Consider the following 14,319-nt stretch of genomic DNA (forward strand, 5'->3'; position numbering starts at 1 on the left):
CGGACGATGTATAACTTATCAACTTACCATAAAGTGATTTGATCATTATACCAAAGTACATAAAACTTAAAACTCATTAATTTATATACTGAAACTCTAGAAACTCATACTACCTGTTCTTGAAAGCACGTACAATACAAGCCAAATGCTCATACTGACCAAAGGGAATCTTGGAACTCAAATCCTTTTTTTGTTTTTGTTTTGGGGATTATATTCCTTCTTCCATTATATATCTAGAATTATCCAGCTGCGATGACCTGGCAGCATTGCATCAAAACTTTTTACGAAAAAAACTTAGCTAAGATAGTAGGTAATAGTGTGATCCAGAAGACAGAAATACCTTGCATACACATTAAGAAAGGGCCAGCATGCATCAAACTTAGAATATTGCACAAGCTCATGATGCTATAATCAAGCAACTAATATTAAAATCCTAGAAGGAACATTAAGTCCAAAACTCATAATACTATAATTTAAAAAAAAAGGCAGCCAGATGCACAAAACATTCCATATTTATGCAAAATTCGAGGAAAAATCGTACTCAAAGGAATATGACGTAGGCAACCTGCCCTAATACGATCATTAATGGCCGCTTCAAAAGATACTAGTGATGTTTGACCAACAGGCAACGTCAACTAGCACCTTCCAACAGCACAAGTACATAACAAATCGACCCTACTAAAGTTTAAACAGATGAAAAGAATTAATACTATGACCAAGGGCTTAAGACATATTTTCTTGGTGGGGCAACATATCTCTTCTCTTTTTGTTTTCAAATATTTTTTTTAATGATAATCACACACTTTAAAGAATAAATTAATTACAAGTTTGTCACTAGGTGGTCCTAAAGAGCATCTAGCATCAACTCAAAACAAAGTATATTGGATGAAGGTGGGGAAGGGTAGACAAGAGAAAGAAAAGCATAGCCTTCAAAATTAAAGTTGCAAAAATAAAGCAAAGATGTTTGAACTGATCATCCCACACACAAAGCTAGCGTACGCACTCCAAAAGAAAGAATCCTAACCATTCCCCACGCAACCTCTTTGCTCCCCTCATTCTCCTCTATCCTAAAATGCCCTTCTCCAACCAAAAAAAAGGGCTCTAAACCTTATTCTTAGGATTTAACTTATAAAGTGATACCTAATTATAACAGTATCCCTAAATAACAACACTTTATTATAAAAATCAAATTTTTTCGGAATTAATTTTCATGTTATGTTATAATATATGTTTTCTATAACAACACTTCGCTATAACGTCCAAAAATATTTGGAACAAACGAGCCTGTTATAGAAAAGTTTGATTGTATACACAAAAATGTTTATATTATTAATGTATTTTAATCTGTTATAGTAGATAATATACTTATTTTCATGTCACTAATTTCATAAGACTATTACTTATATTATAAGTTGGTGTTTATATTTTAGATGAAAAATCATTAATCTTTCCGGTTCGGTTTCTCAAAGCATCCTAATTCACAAAGGGTCCCATGAAGGGCAGCATGTGTTATTGACAACCTACCCTAATGTAAATATTAGTGGCTGCTTCCACGGTTCGAATCGTGACCTACAGGCTACAACGAGAAAACTTTAGTATTGTTCCAAGGCCCTCTTTCATTAAAAAAAAAAATCCTTAATACAATATTATGTAGAAGTTAAGCTCTATTTCTTTATCCTTTATTAGAAGGGCATAACATATTGACACAAAATATGCTACACTACATTTCTTAATGGAATTATGAGAAACTTCAAGATTTACCCTACAGGGCTCTCTTATACTTCCTCAAAAACCTCTCCCACGTATCAAGAACAACGAGTATTCAAACATAGATTGAGGATTTGAATTTTATGGGTTAAATTCTTAATATTTTTAATATTAAACCCATTAATTATATTTTTAAATTTATGTGTTCTTATTTATTATTTTTGTAATTTTAATAAATTTTTACACATATATTTTTACTCTGCATCAAAAGTTACGAGTTCAATTAAATCCGTCACTAGCATACTACATTCGCCCGAGTATTCTATGAAAAGATTATTCCAGAAGAGTATTTCCTATCATACAAGGATAAGATTGTCAAAAGAATGAAATAGTTAAAGAAAAAAGAAATAAAGCATAGCTTGAAATCAGGTCACTCCTTCCAAAAACTTTCTTCATCACTCTCTCCTTTTCTATACTTTTCCTTAGCACTAAGATTTCTGTCATCCATCTATCTTCTTTTCACATTCTGCAACATAAAACAAGATCCAAAAAAAACACCAATCTTCCTCTCTATTCTTCAATGGGAGATAATACAGCTCCTCAAACTTCAAAAAAACAAAAGAAACTAGACTCTGAAGTTCATGCAAACCATGCAAAACCTAGTAAGTTTTATAATCATTTTCTTTTCAAATCTTCCCTTCTTGTGTTTTTTCTAGTTGTACTTCCACTTTTCACTTCAGAAGCTCCTGAATTCATTAACCAAACTCTGCAAACAAGAAGTTGGGAAGTTCTTCAGCTTATATTTGTTGGTATAGCTGTTTCATATGGCTTATTTAGCAAAAAAAGTAATGAAAGAGAGAAGGAAAATAGCTCTAAATTTGATAATGCTCAATCATATGTATCTGGATTACTTCAGGTTTCATCTGTTTTTGATGATGAAACCGAAAGTCATGACGAAAACAAGGTTCAAACTTGGAATAATCAGTATCATAGAGGTAATAATCCAGTAGTAGTAATTGCTAAAGAAAGTCATGGTCTTAATGAACATAGAGCTGTTAGTTCAAGAATTGGTGAAAAGCCTTTGCTTTTACCAATTCGAAGCTTAAAATCTCGTGTTCTTGATTCTGATATGGTGGAAGAAACTAATGAAAAGGTTAATATTGGTTTAAAGGGCTTCTCTAGCAATGTAAGCAAACCAAGAAATGGGGATTTTGTCGTGTCAAGTCCTAAGAAAATGGTGGAGAATAAAGAGGAAAATGTTGTCCGTCCATCGCCAATTCCTTGGAGATCAAGATCAGCAAGAAATATGGAGATGAAACAAGATGAAAATAATAATAATAATCCCCTTAAATCTCTATCTCCTTCAAAAGAGGATCCTGGATTTAACAAGATTGAACCATTTTCTTTAAGGTCTCAATCTTTTAGATTACCTAGGCCTAATAACTCAAATTCCTCTTCACCAAAAAATCTTTCTCCTTCACAATCCTTTTCATCGTCAAGAAAATTGTCCCCTACACTTTCCTTTTCATCAGAATCACAAACCAAGATTGTTGAAGAAGTAGTGAGAAAGAAAAGCTTTCGCAAATCGTCTCCTCCTCCCCCTCCACCACCTCCACCACCACACTTCTTCTATAAGAATTCTCCTCTGATGAAATCAAGCTCTAGTGCTAGAGATGAAAGTGTTTCTACTGAGAAGGAACTGAGGAGAAGCATTAGGAGTGTGCCAATGGAATCGAGTAGCAATGAAAAATTCCAACCACCAAAGAAAGCATATTCAGGGAAAGAATTGAGGCCATTCATTGGTAGTGCAAGAGCAAAAGAATATGGTGAAGAATTCATAACACAAGAAGTTGAAGAAACTTCTGGTGTCAAGAGAGGATCATCAACTGATAGATTAATGCACGAAAGTTACAACTTTGGATCGAAACCAGGATTTATGGAGTTTCCACATGAAGAGAAGAAAGAATACGTCGAAAAGTTTCTTGTTGAAACTGATCAAGAAGATTCAGAGACTGAAAGTGAAGAAGATTACTTTGAAGAAAATCCAGAGAAAACAGAAGTTATAACTCAGAGTACATTTAGTGATGAGGGACCAGATGTTGACAAGAAAGCTGATGAATTTATAGCCAAATTTAGAGAGCAGATTAGGCTTCAGAGAATTGAATCAATCAGAAGATCAGCAGGACAACCTGCTAGAAACCTTGTAAGATAACCTTGTTCTATTTAAGGTGATCAAATTCACCTTATTTAGTTTTATGGTTCACAGTTTCATAAGAGAAGTTTTCTTTTCAGTTTCACTATTTATACATCCTGAGTTTTCTGGTATACAGAGATTTTAGCATTGTAATTATAATGTAATTACCTCTGCTTCCTGTAACTGATTTGTTACCATGAAGCTTCTTCTTATTATTATTGGCAGGGCCGGATTTATGGGGCGGAAGGGGGTTCGGTGTGAACCCTCTCGCCGGAATTACACTATAAGGCAAAATCCGTTTATGTTATATTTTGAATTCCTTTGACACAGCCCAAAAACATATTTTAGTGGTCAAAGCGTTCAAAATCTTTATGAGTTTGTTGGTTTAATTCCCACTAGCCACGGTCTCTTTTAGCTATTTTACTTTTTCTTTTTTGAGTCCCCCTAGTGAAAATTCTTATTCAATCCTAACTCAAACAGACATAAAAATGAAGTTGCAAACCATACACAAAATATTATTTTAAAACATGAAATGCAAATAAATAAACACACGGACTCGCATGAAATAAGATAAAAAGAACAGAGGAAAGAATAAATCTTTTCAATTAAACAAGTCTCCAAGAACAGGTAGAATAACTCGGACGAATGCCGAACAAGTATAAGCGAAGAAGAATAGCAAAGCAGCTAGTGAACAGAGCTCCAACGGAGTTCTCGACCTCAGACTATTGATCCACTGATCCACTGTTTGGTGTGTAAAAAGGGTTGTTTTGAAGTATTTTTGCTGGGTTTTGACTGATGAATTACTGGATTTTTCGAAAGAAAGAGAAAGAGAACAAATGGCATGAGTAGAAATTACCTTAGCACAGAAGAAGATCTTTTTTTTTCTCAATTCCCTCCTCTCTTTCCTCTCCTCTTCTTCTCTCCTTTTACTCAGCATTTTTCTATAGACAAATTTTCGAAACTGATTATTGGTATTGCATCACAATAGCTGGAGGGAAGATCGTCTTATTATCCCCTGTTATATTCTGATTTTCCAAAATGTGATGTTGGCTTTCAGTTTCTTGCATGTTTTTAATTTACGCCGCATTCTAGCATAGGCGAGCAGCTTCGATGATACTACTTTTCACTCGAACAATATATATGCATGTTATAAAGAAAAAACCATATACTATTATAATTCACATATATTCTAGATCAATGTACTTTAAATTCTGAATTGCTTATACTCTTAAGCCGTCTTGCATGCGTTCCAATAGTTTAATAAATGGGTTCAATATTAAACATGTACCAAGACCATCCAACTCAGGACATTTGAAGTGCATTTCTTTTAATGATTCAGTGTCTTTTAGTTGCTTTGATGAAATTATCCCTAATCAGCGAGCAACTGATATTAAAGAGTTTATAAGTAGTAAACTAGTAATCTGATATCAAGAAATGGATGGGTAAGCTTTGTGCTAATCAACTAATTTACTAGTAGGGGTGGTAATTTGAGCCCAAACCCATCTAATCCGTCCAACTCGCCCAGAGATTAATGGGTTGTGTTACATAATTTTAACTCATGAGTCAATTTAGGCTGAACTCAAGTTAATCCATTATATTTTATAACACATTCTGACTCATTAAGCAGCACAAAGACAACCCATGAAACTCATCCAAAACAAAAGGTATCTCAACTTAACATATATAGAAATTTATTTAGTTGTCCCAATTTTACTTTTTTTTTTTTTGTATTTTTAATTTTATGTTGTTTTGTTTTTCTGCACCATACATCCCCCAAAACCCCCCTCCCCTAAAAAAAATTTTTACTTTTTTTTGTATTTTTAATTTTCTGTTCCCCCCCCCCCCCCCCGACAAAAGGAATCCATTTAAAAAAAAATATTTTACTATTTTTTGTATTTTTAATTTTCTATTTTTTCTGCACCACCCTCCCCTCTCCACCTCCCCCAGCGCCCCCTCCCCCCAAAAAAAAGTTTTCCTTTTTTTATATTTTCAATTTTTTGTTTTTTTTCTGTTACTTTTTTTTAAAATTTTTAATTTTCTATTTTCTGTTTTTTTTTCGTTTTCCTGCGTCACCCGCTCCCCCCACCCCTATCCCCAGCCCCCAAAAAATTTTCAACTTACACATTTTAAGGTAAAAGGCTTTTTTATGCAAGATGAGCATGGTTCTAAAACATGGGTCAAGTTGGGCGGGTTGGATTATGACTCATTGTTTAGCCTATCTTGACCCAACCCATCTTAATCCAAGTACATTTTGGGCTGGGTTGGGCAATGACTCATTTATTAACCTAATCCATCTTAACCCGCCCAAATTCAGCCCGACCCGTCCATTTGCCACCCCTGGCTATTACTACTTCGTTTCATTCGTTTTAGGGTAAACATTGTTATCAACCACAAAGACTATATTAGTACTAGTACAAATTACCTACCTTAATACCCAATCAAAAAGCACTAAAAATCATCAAAATTCTTTTCTAAGACAAAAAAAAAATCGAGGAAATATACTCACTGGAGATCACATCATATCAACAGAATTAGCGAAATGCAAGAAGAATTAACCCTAATAGCAGCTTACCGAACCACTTAAATTAAAAATAGCCGGTGAATATTTAATATATGTAAAAACTAATGTATAATATATGTATAATCGTATATAATCAATATATAATTTATGTATATCAGCTAGAAAAAAGAAAACAATAAATCCTACTAGCCACCGTGAAAAAATTGCTTGTAAGTGTCTTCAGATTGATGGGTCGTTGGGCCCGTTGGAACACACTATCTTGATCCATGATGTTTCTATCCATAAACTAATTACATTTTCTACCCATAGTAGTTTTTGTGGGGAATTTTTTCTTTATTCACCAATTCTTTTTAATTTCTATGCTTCTTTTCTTTTTCTTTTTTTCTTTTTTTTCTTTTCCCCTTTCCTTTTTTCTTGTTTTCTTCTTAATTTTTTCTTTTTCCGTTTTAAATTTTATTTAATTTATTTTTTTATATTCTTTTTCTCTTCATAATCTAATTTCATTTACCGTTTTAACTATTTTTTATTATTCTTTTTTATACTATTACTAAAGAAAAATTAAATTGTGTGCCAATTAAATGTAGCTAATACAAACCAAAATATATTAACTAACATATGATACCAGTATAATATATAGATATACCAACAGGGTATACAATTATATGCAAAGAGTTAAAAAAAATTTAATTCAATTATTAAACTGAAATAATATCACTTGTCAATAAAAATTTCAAAAAATTCTAAAAGGATCTAATTGTAAGAGTATACCGTTACATTATATAGCATACTATAATATATTTTTTTGCATTTTTTATTTTTCCCTCACGCAGGGTAAAAGCTTAAAGCAAATTAAAAGGGAAAAGGCAAGTGAATTTACGGGTAATAAGTATACTATTACAGCATATTGTTACAGTATATTGCATATTATTATAGTATACTATAACAATATATTGTATACTATAATAGTATACTGTTGCAGTATAACTATATACTCCTATACTATATTGTATACTGTAGCAGTATACTGTTAGGTAACTATGTTCTTCTTCGATTATTAGAATATGCCGTTATAGTATATTATATATTATAACAGTATACTATTGTAGTATATCTATATACTTCTACAACATATTGTATACCATAGTAGTATACTGCTGGGTAATTGTGTTCTTTTTCGATTTTCAGCTGAAAATTTCGATCTCGATCACTTCAAATCAGCTCCAACTACGATCAAATTTCAGTATGAATTTCTAAAAGGTACTATACGCAATATTTAATAGCAACAAAATCATAATTAAATTTTTCGGGAAATGACTCGAACTAGAATAATTAGCGACGAGAAAATATAAAATTTATAGGGAGGGAAAGAGCATTTTGTGGCGATGAAAGGTATTCAATAAGCGATGATTTCATTCAGCAAGAGAAAATTAAACTACATGCGTGTAGTGAGTTAATTGAATCATAATTTATAGATATTGAGCAAATCTATTTTTTTGTAGACACAAAATCAGTCACAGAACTAAACAAAAAATGTTACTCCTTGCTCACATTGATTATCAATATTTTACTTTGTGAATGTTGGAGTTACCTGATGATTGGACTGGGCGACTGGGCTAGCTGGAACGATTGGGCCTAGCCCGTATTTATTTTGTAACAGTTTTCATTTTTCCTTTTCTTACATTGTACATGCCCACAATATAAATAGGGGTTAATTAACGTTCTAGAGTCTTCCTTCAGATTTTTATTTTTGTAAAGACAACAAGAATATTTCTTCTCTGCAGAAAGAAACCATTTTTCCCCTATCTCTTTCTCATGAACCCTAATTGAAAATCTGTACTCTCATGATGATTTCTGATTCTAACATGGTATCAGAGCGGGTAATCTGGTAGTCCTCGGTGTTCTGTATCGACCGATGCTACCCTCGTCAAAGTTCATCGGATATATCCTCATCGCTTCGATTTTTGCTGAGATTCAAAATGTGACATTTTTCGTCGATTTTTTGTTCAATTTACGAGTTAAGGAACTCCTACTCGACTGTGTCATTCTATTTTGGTCAGAATTTGCTGCTGATTATCGGAGTTTTATGCTCTTCGTCAAAGCTAGGTTTTTGGTGATTAACGGAGTTTTGTTGGTCTTTGCTAAGACTGAAATTCTCTTTTCAAGCTGAAGTTTCTCAAGGCCTTTCTTCTTCAGGTTGCGAAGAATTGTGGTACAATCATTTCTATTTGTTCTCTTGCATGAATTCATTGTTGTGAAATTTTGTTGTTGTATTCTGTTACATGGTTAATTCCACTCTAGACTCAAGTTTTTCCTCCTCTTCTTATACTCTTGAACCTTCAAGTCCGTTATTTCTCCTTCCTTCTGATGTACCGGGGGTGTCTTTAGTTGCTGTGCCTTTTTTCTGGGACTAGTTTTGGGGGTTGGAGGAGGAGTATGATTGTGTCTTTGTCCGCTAGAAACAAAATATGTTTTATTGATGGGTCTTGCACCAAGCCTGCTGTGGATTCTCCCCAGTACAAGCAGTGGGATAGGTGCAATAATATGGTCATATCTTTGTTAATAAATTCTCTTTCTCCAGATATAGCTAAAAGTGTACAATATTCTAAAATTGCTGAAAGCATATGGAATCAATTGAATAATAGATATGGGACTATTAATGGAACTAAGGTGTTTGAAATAAAGAGAGAACTTGCATCTACTTATCAAGGGACTCTCGACATAGTTTCCTATTTCAACAAACTTAAAAAACTCTGGGATAAATTGGGGGTTATGTGTACCAGCCATGCAAATTCTTGTGTTTGTGCGGCTAAGGAGGGACTCCAGATGGAGAAAGAAGAGGACAGGGTTCACCAGTTCCTCATGGGTCTTAATGAGGTTTATGTGGGGATAATAAGCAACATATTAATGATGCAACCATTGCCATCCCTTGATACAGTCTACAACATTTTATTGCAAGATGAAAAACAGAGACAGATTGTCCCCAATGCTCAAATTAATCCAGAATCAGCCACTTTTAATGCAAATTCCAACATTAATAGATTCCATTCTCAACTCTCATCTACAAAACAATATACACAAAGGTGAACTTTGATTCAAGCAACCAAAAATCTAATGCTACTTTGTCTTGCAAGTATTGCAAGAAACCTGGTCATACAATTGAGAAATGCTACAAATTACATGGCTTTCCACCAAATTTCAAATTCACAAAGGGTAAGAAGTTTGGTACTGCTGCAAGTGGTGGGGGGCAGACTTCTGAACCTTTTGCAATGTATTCTCCTACTGATCAAAGCTCTTTGATCCCTGGTCTCACCAAAGAGTAGTACTCCCAGTTGATGCAATTGCTCAGTCAATCTACATTGGGTGACTCAGGGTCCCAACCTATTTTAATGGGATCTGCCAATTTTGCTGGTAGTACTTCTTCTCTTCCTGTGTGTTTAAATGGTAGTTCTACTGTGAGTATATTGACTAGTGTAGCTGGAAGGGTTTGGATAGTGGATTCAGGGGCAACTGACCACATGACTTCAAATAAGGACCTCCTTTTTAATATTACACCTATTCATGTTCCTTACTTAGTTTCTTTACCTAATGTTTATAAAGTTAAGGTAACCTGTACAGGTTCCCTTACTTTGTTATCATCTTTCACTCTACATAATGTTTTGTACATTCCATCTTTCATTACAATCTCATTTATGTGAGCAAGGTAATAGCACAATTCAATTGTTATGTGCTATTCACTTCTATTTCTTGCATAATTCTACAGGCCCATTCTATGAAGAAGCTTCTGGGGCTTGGTAGAATGGATCAAGGATTATACAAATTTCACCTCAACCATTCTGCTTCTCCAACAATCTTATCTCTTAATAACTCTATTTCTTCTTTTACTAATGAAGTACAGAATGCTGAATTTTCTTTACATGGTACTGTTCAAAATGTGCAAACTAAGAATTCATGTCATGTTTCTACTTTACCTTCTTGTACTGTTCCAAATAATGTGAATAAAAATGATGTTCTTTAGCATCATAGATTGGGGCATGTTCCATTTGTTCAAATGAAGCATATACCTTATATCTCTAATGATTTGTCTGCTAAACAGTCCTTTATTTGTCTTGTTTGTCCTTTAGCTAGACAACCTAGGTTATCATTCCCAGATAGTTCTTTCCGTTACACCTCATTATTCCAACTTATTCATGTTGATACTTGGGGACCATACCACACCCAAACTTACTCTGGATGCAAAATATTTTTTGACAATAGTTGATGACTATAGCAGAGCTACATGGACACATCTTTTGCACTCCAAGAGCTATGCCTTTACTTTACTTAAAGCGTTTGTAGCCATGGTCAAGACACAGTTTCACCTTTTTGTCCAAAAGGTTAGGAGTGATAATGCCTTAGAGCTTGGCTCCTCCAATACAACCATTCAATTTTTTCTGATAATGGTATCATACATCAAACAACTTGCCCACACACACCACAACAGAATGGTGTGGTAGAAAGGAAACATATACACCTACTAGAAACTTCAAGAGCTTTGTTGTTTCAATCCAATCTTCCTACCAGGTTGTGGGGAGATTGTGTTTTAACAGCAACCTATCTTATTAATAGATTTTCTTCTAAAGTTTTGTATAATAATACTCCATTTGAATTACTTTATGGGGCTGCTCCCTCCTATTCTCATTTAAAACCTTTTGGGTGCCTCTACTATGCTAGTGTTCCCAAGTGTCATAGAGATAAGTTTCAATCTAAAGCATCTCTTTGTGTGTTCATTGGCTATCCCTTTGCTAAAAAGGGGTACAAACTTTACAATCTCACAACTAAGTATGTTCTCTACTCTAGGTATGTCATCTTTCATGAATGTGTTTTTCCTTATACTTTGCCATCTTCTACTCTTTCTCATCTTCCTCCTTTAATGCCTATTTTTATGATTCTAATGCTGATGTTGTTACCGCTTCTTCTATCCCTCCAGATCTCCCTCTCCCCCTTTCTCCAATACCCAACACTCCTGATGTTCCTAACTCTGTCCACAATCGTGATGTTCCTACTCCCATTAATTCTACTGTTCCTATTGAATTAGTAGTTCTTCATGGTCCTGCAATCAGAAAAAGTTCCAGAACCCATCAGCTCTCTTCTCACTTGAAGAATTATGTGGTCTGGCTCCCTTCTGCTTCCTGGTCTTCCTCTTCACCCATGTCTACTATTGTAGAACCCCATTCTTACACTCAGGTTGCTGCTATTCCTGCTTGGCAAGAGGCCATGAGGAAAGAATTTGAGGCCCTAGATGCAAACCAAACTTGGAAAATTGTTGAATTACCTGCTGAAAAAAAGCCTATAGGATGCAAGTGGGTGTATAAAATTAAATACAAAGCTGATGGTAGTGTGGAGAGATACAAGACTAGATTGGTGGTTAGAGGTGATACCCAGGTGGAAGGCATTGATTTTAATGAAACTTTCTCTCCCGTTGTTAAAATGTGTACTATTAGATGTGTGATTGTTGTAGCTGTCGAAAAACAGTGGCCCTTGTTTCAGTTGGATGTTAATAATGCATTTTTGCATGGGGATCTAGATGAAGAGGTTTACATGAAACTTCCTCAAGGTCTTTCTGTTACTTCTACATCTTCTGCTTCTTCTGTTTCTTCTAAGTCTCCTACTTTGGTTTGCAAATTGCAAAAGTCTCTTTATGGTTTGAGACAGGCTTCTAGACAATGGTACGCGAAGCTATCTCATGCACTCTACTCTAGGGGGTATGTAGATGACATCATTGTCACCAAGGATGACTTGAAAGAAATTTCTGCTCTTACAGCTTTTTTGGATGCTCAGTTAAAAATTAAGGACTTGGGGTTGCTTAACTATTTCTTGGCTATTGAGGTTTGTTATCTTCAATCAGGTATTCTTTTGTTTCAAAAGATATTTATCTCTGATTTGCTATCAGAATACAAGTGTGCTGACATTTTTCCTATTGTTAGTCCTTTGGACATGAGCCAAAAGTTACACTCTGATGTTGGGGACCTACTGCCTCATCTTGAAATTTATAGGAGCCTAGTTGGTAAACTAAATTTTTTGACTCACACAAGACCAGATTTATGTTTTGTTGTCCAACATTTGAGTCAATTTTTACAGAGACCTAGAATTCCACATATGACTGCAGCTTTACATGTCTTGAGAACTTATAGGGGACTTCTGATTTTGGGGTCTTGTTGAATAATTCTGCTGATTTATCTTTGATGGCAGTTGTGACAGTGATTGGGCAGCTTGCCCCGAGTCTAGGCACTCAGTTTCTGGTTTTTGCATTCAATTGGGTGGTAGCCTCATCAGTTGGAAGTCTAAAAACAGCACATTATTTCCTTGTCATCAGCTGAGGTTGAATATAGAGCCATGAGTAGAGTGGTAAATGAGTTAGCCTGGTTAGTTCACCTGTTATCTGATTTGGGTCTCTCTGTTGTTCTCCCAATTCATATCTTGTGCGACAACCAAGCTGCTATTCATATCGCCAAGAACCTGGTGTTCCATGAACGTACCAAGCACATCGAAGTCGACTGCCATTTCATTCGAACAAAGTTGGCAGGTGGTCTTATCTCATTGTCTCATGTTTCTACTAGCTCTCAACTAGTTGACATCTTTACTAAACCTATGACAGGTCTACACCATGGCGCATTGATTGGCAAGTTGGGCGTGTTTCCACCCTCCAACTTGAGGGGGGATGTTGGAGTTACCTGATGATTGGACTGGGTGACTGGGCTAGCTGGAACGATTGGGCCTAGCCCGTATTTATTTTGTAATAGCTTTTTTTTTCTTACACTGTACAGGCCCACAATATAAATAGGGGATAATTAACATTCTAGAGCCTTCCTTCATATTTTCATTTTTGTAAAGACAACTAGAACACATCTTCTCTGCAGAAACAATTTTTCCCCTTTCTCTTTCGCATGAACCCTGATTAAAAATATGTACTCTCATGATTATTTCTGATTCTAACAGTGAATATTATAAAAATATAGCCTATCAGATAAACAATTTTACTTACGAAGATAGAAGCAAGAACAAAGAGAGAAAATCGATGAAGCGAGAAATAAAATGTTTCTTACCTTGGATTGAAGGAAGAAAGGTCCCGTATAGGTTAGGTATAGATTCGTCGTCCCTGAAGTCTTTAAAGACTTTCTTAATGGATGGATGGGTAATAATTTTATATGAAAGAGGTATGCATAGTAATTATTATTCAAGTGGGTATAATCGGGTAATTAGTTTTAGTTTAATAGGTAGACTCCATAAATTCCTCCAAGTAATGTGGTGTATTATTACTTTTAGCCCCCACCAGAAACTATTTAGTAGAAATAATGTGGGATAGTCACTTTTTAGCATGACATTTAATTTTATCCAGTATTTTTAATGTTGAGAAAAAATAGTCAATACTCTATTAAAATTAATATGAAAAGACATTTTTACTCTTTCTTAATGAATGCTGGGTAAATATTAAGGACATGGTGTCCTTAGCATTTACACTGCACCCATGAAGTTAAGGACGCCTTGTCCTTAATATTTACACTGCACATATGAAGTTAATGACTTGACAGGACACTTTGTCCTTAATATTTACACATCATTCATGAAGTAAAGGACACAATGTCCTTAATATTTACACAACACTCGTAAAGTTAAGGACACTATGTCCTTAACATTTACACTGCATATATGAATTTAAGGACATGAGGTCCTAAAGTTTAACAACAAATGCTGCAAATACAAGTTAAGGACATTATGTCCTTCATATTTACACGTCATTCATGAAGTTAAGGACGCCATGTCCTTTATATTTACACAACACCCATGTCTAGCACAAGGTATTTTCGTCCGGGCGAATAAAAATTTATTAAGCATGTTTACCGTGAAAATGGTAACAACA

At 34.7% G+C, this 14,319-nt stretch overlaps 2 protein-coding genes across 2 annotated transcripts; both read left to right on the forward strand.

The window, feature by feature from the left end:
- The first annotated feature begins 2,287 nt into the window (after window positions 1-2,287).
- On the forward strand, window positions 2,288-3,919 carry LOC104244941 (uncharacterized). Its single transcript, XM_009800465.2, has one exon. It carries the CDS (start codon window positions 2,288-2,290, stop codon window positions 3,917-3,919), a length of 1,632 nt encoding a protein of 543 aa, XP_009798767.1.
- Window positions 3,920-8,855: 4,936 nt separating this feature from the next.
- On the forward strand, window positions 8,856-9,742 carry LOC138876248 (uncharacterized). Its single transcript, XM_070155154.1, has 2 exons — window positions 8,856-9,398; window positions 9,461-9,742. Exons 1-2 carry the CDS (start codon window positions 8,856-8,858, stop codon window positions 9,740-9,742), a joined length of 825 nt encoding a protein of 274 aa, XP_070011255.1.
- The last annotated feature ends 4,577 nt before the right edge of the window (window positions 9,743-14,319 follow it).

This window comes from Nicotiana sylvestris, chromosome 8 (genome assembly GCF_000393655.2).
Source record: "Nicotiana sylvestris chromosome 8, ASM39365v2, whole genome shotgun sequence".
NCBI classification, from domain to species: domain Eukaryota; kingdom Viridiplantae; phylum Streptophyta; class Magnoliopsida; order Solanales; family Solanaceae; genus Nicotiana; species Nicotiana sylvestris.

Coding starts and splice junctions, on each gene's coding strand:
- LOC104244941 (XM_009800465.2), top strand. CDS start 2,288: ATGGGAGATAATACAGCTCCTCAAACTTCAAAAAAACAAAAGAAACTA.
- LOC138876248 (XM_070155154.1), top strand. CDS start 8,856: ATGATTGTGTCTTTGTCCGCTAGAAACAAAATATGTTTTATTGATGGG. Junction 9,399..9,460: donor ATGAAAAACAGAGACAGATT/GTCCCCAATGCT, acceptor CAACATTAATAG/ATTCCATTCTCAACTCTCAT.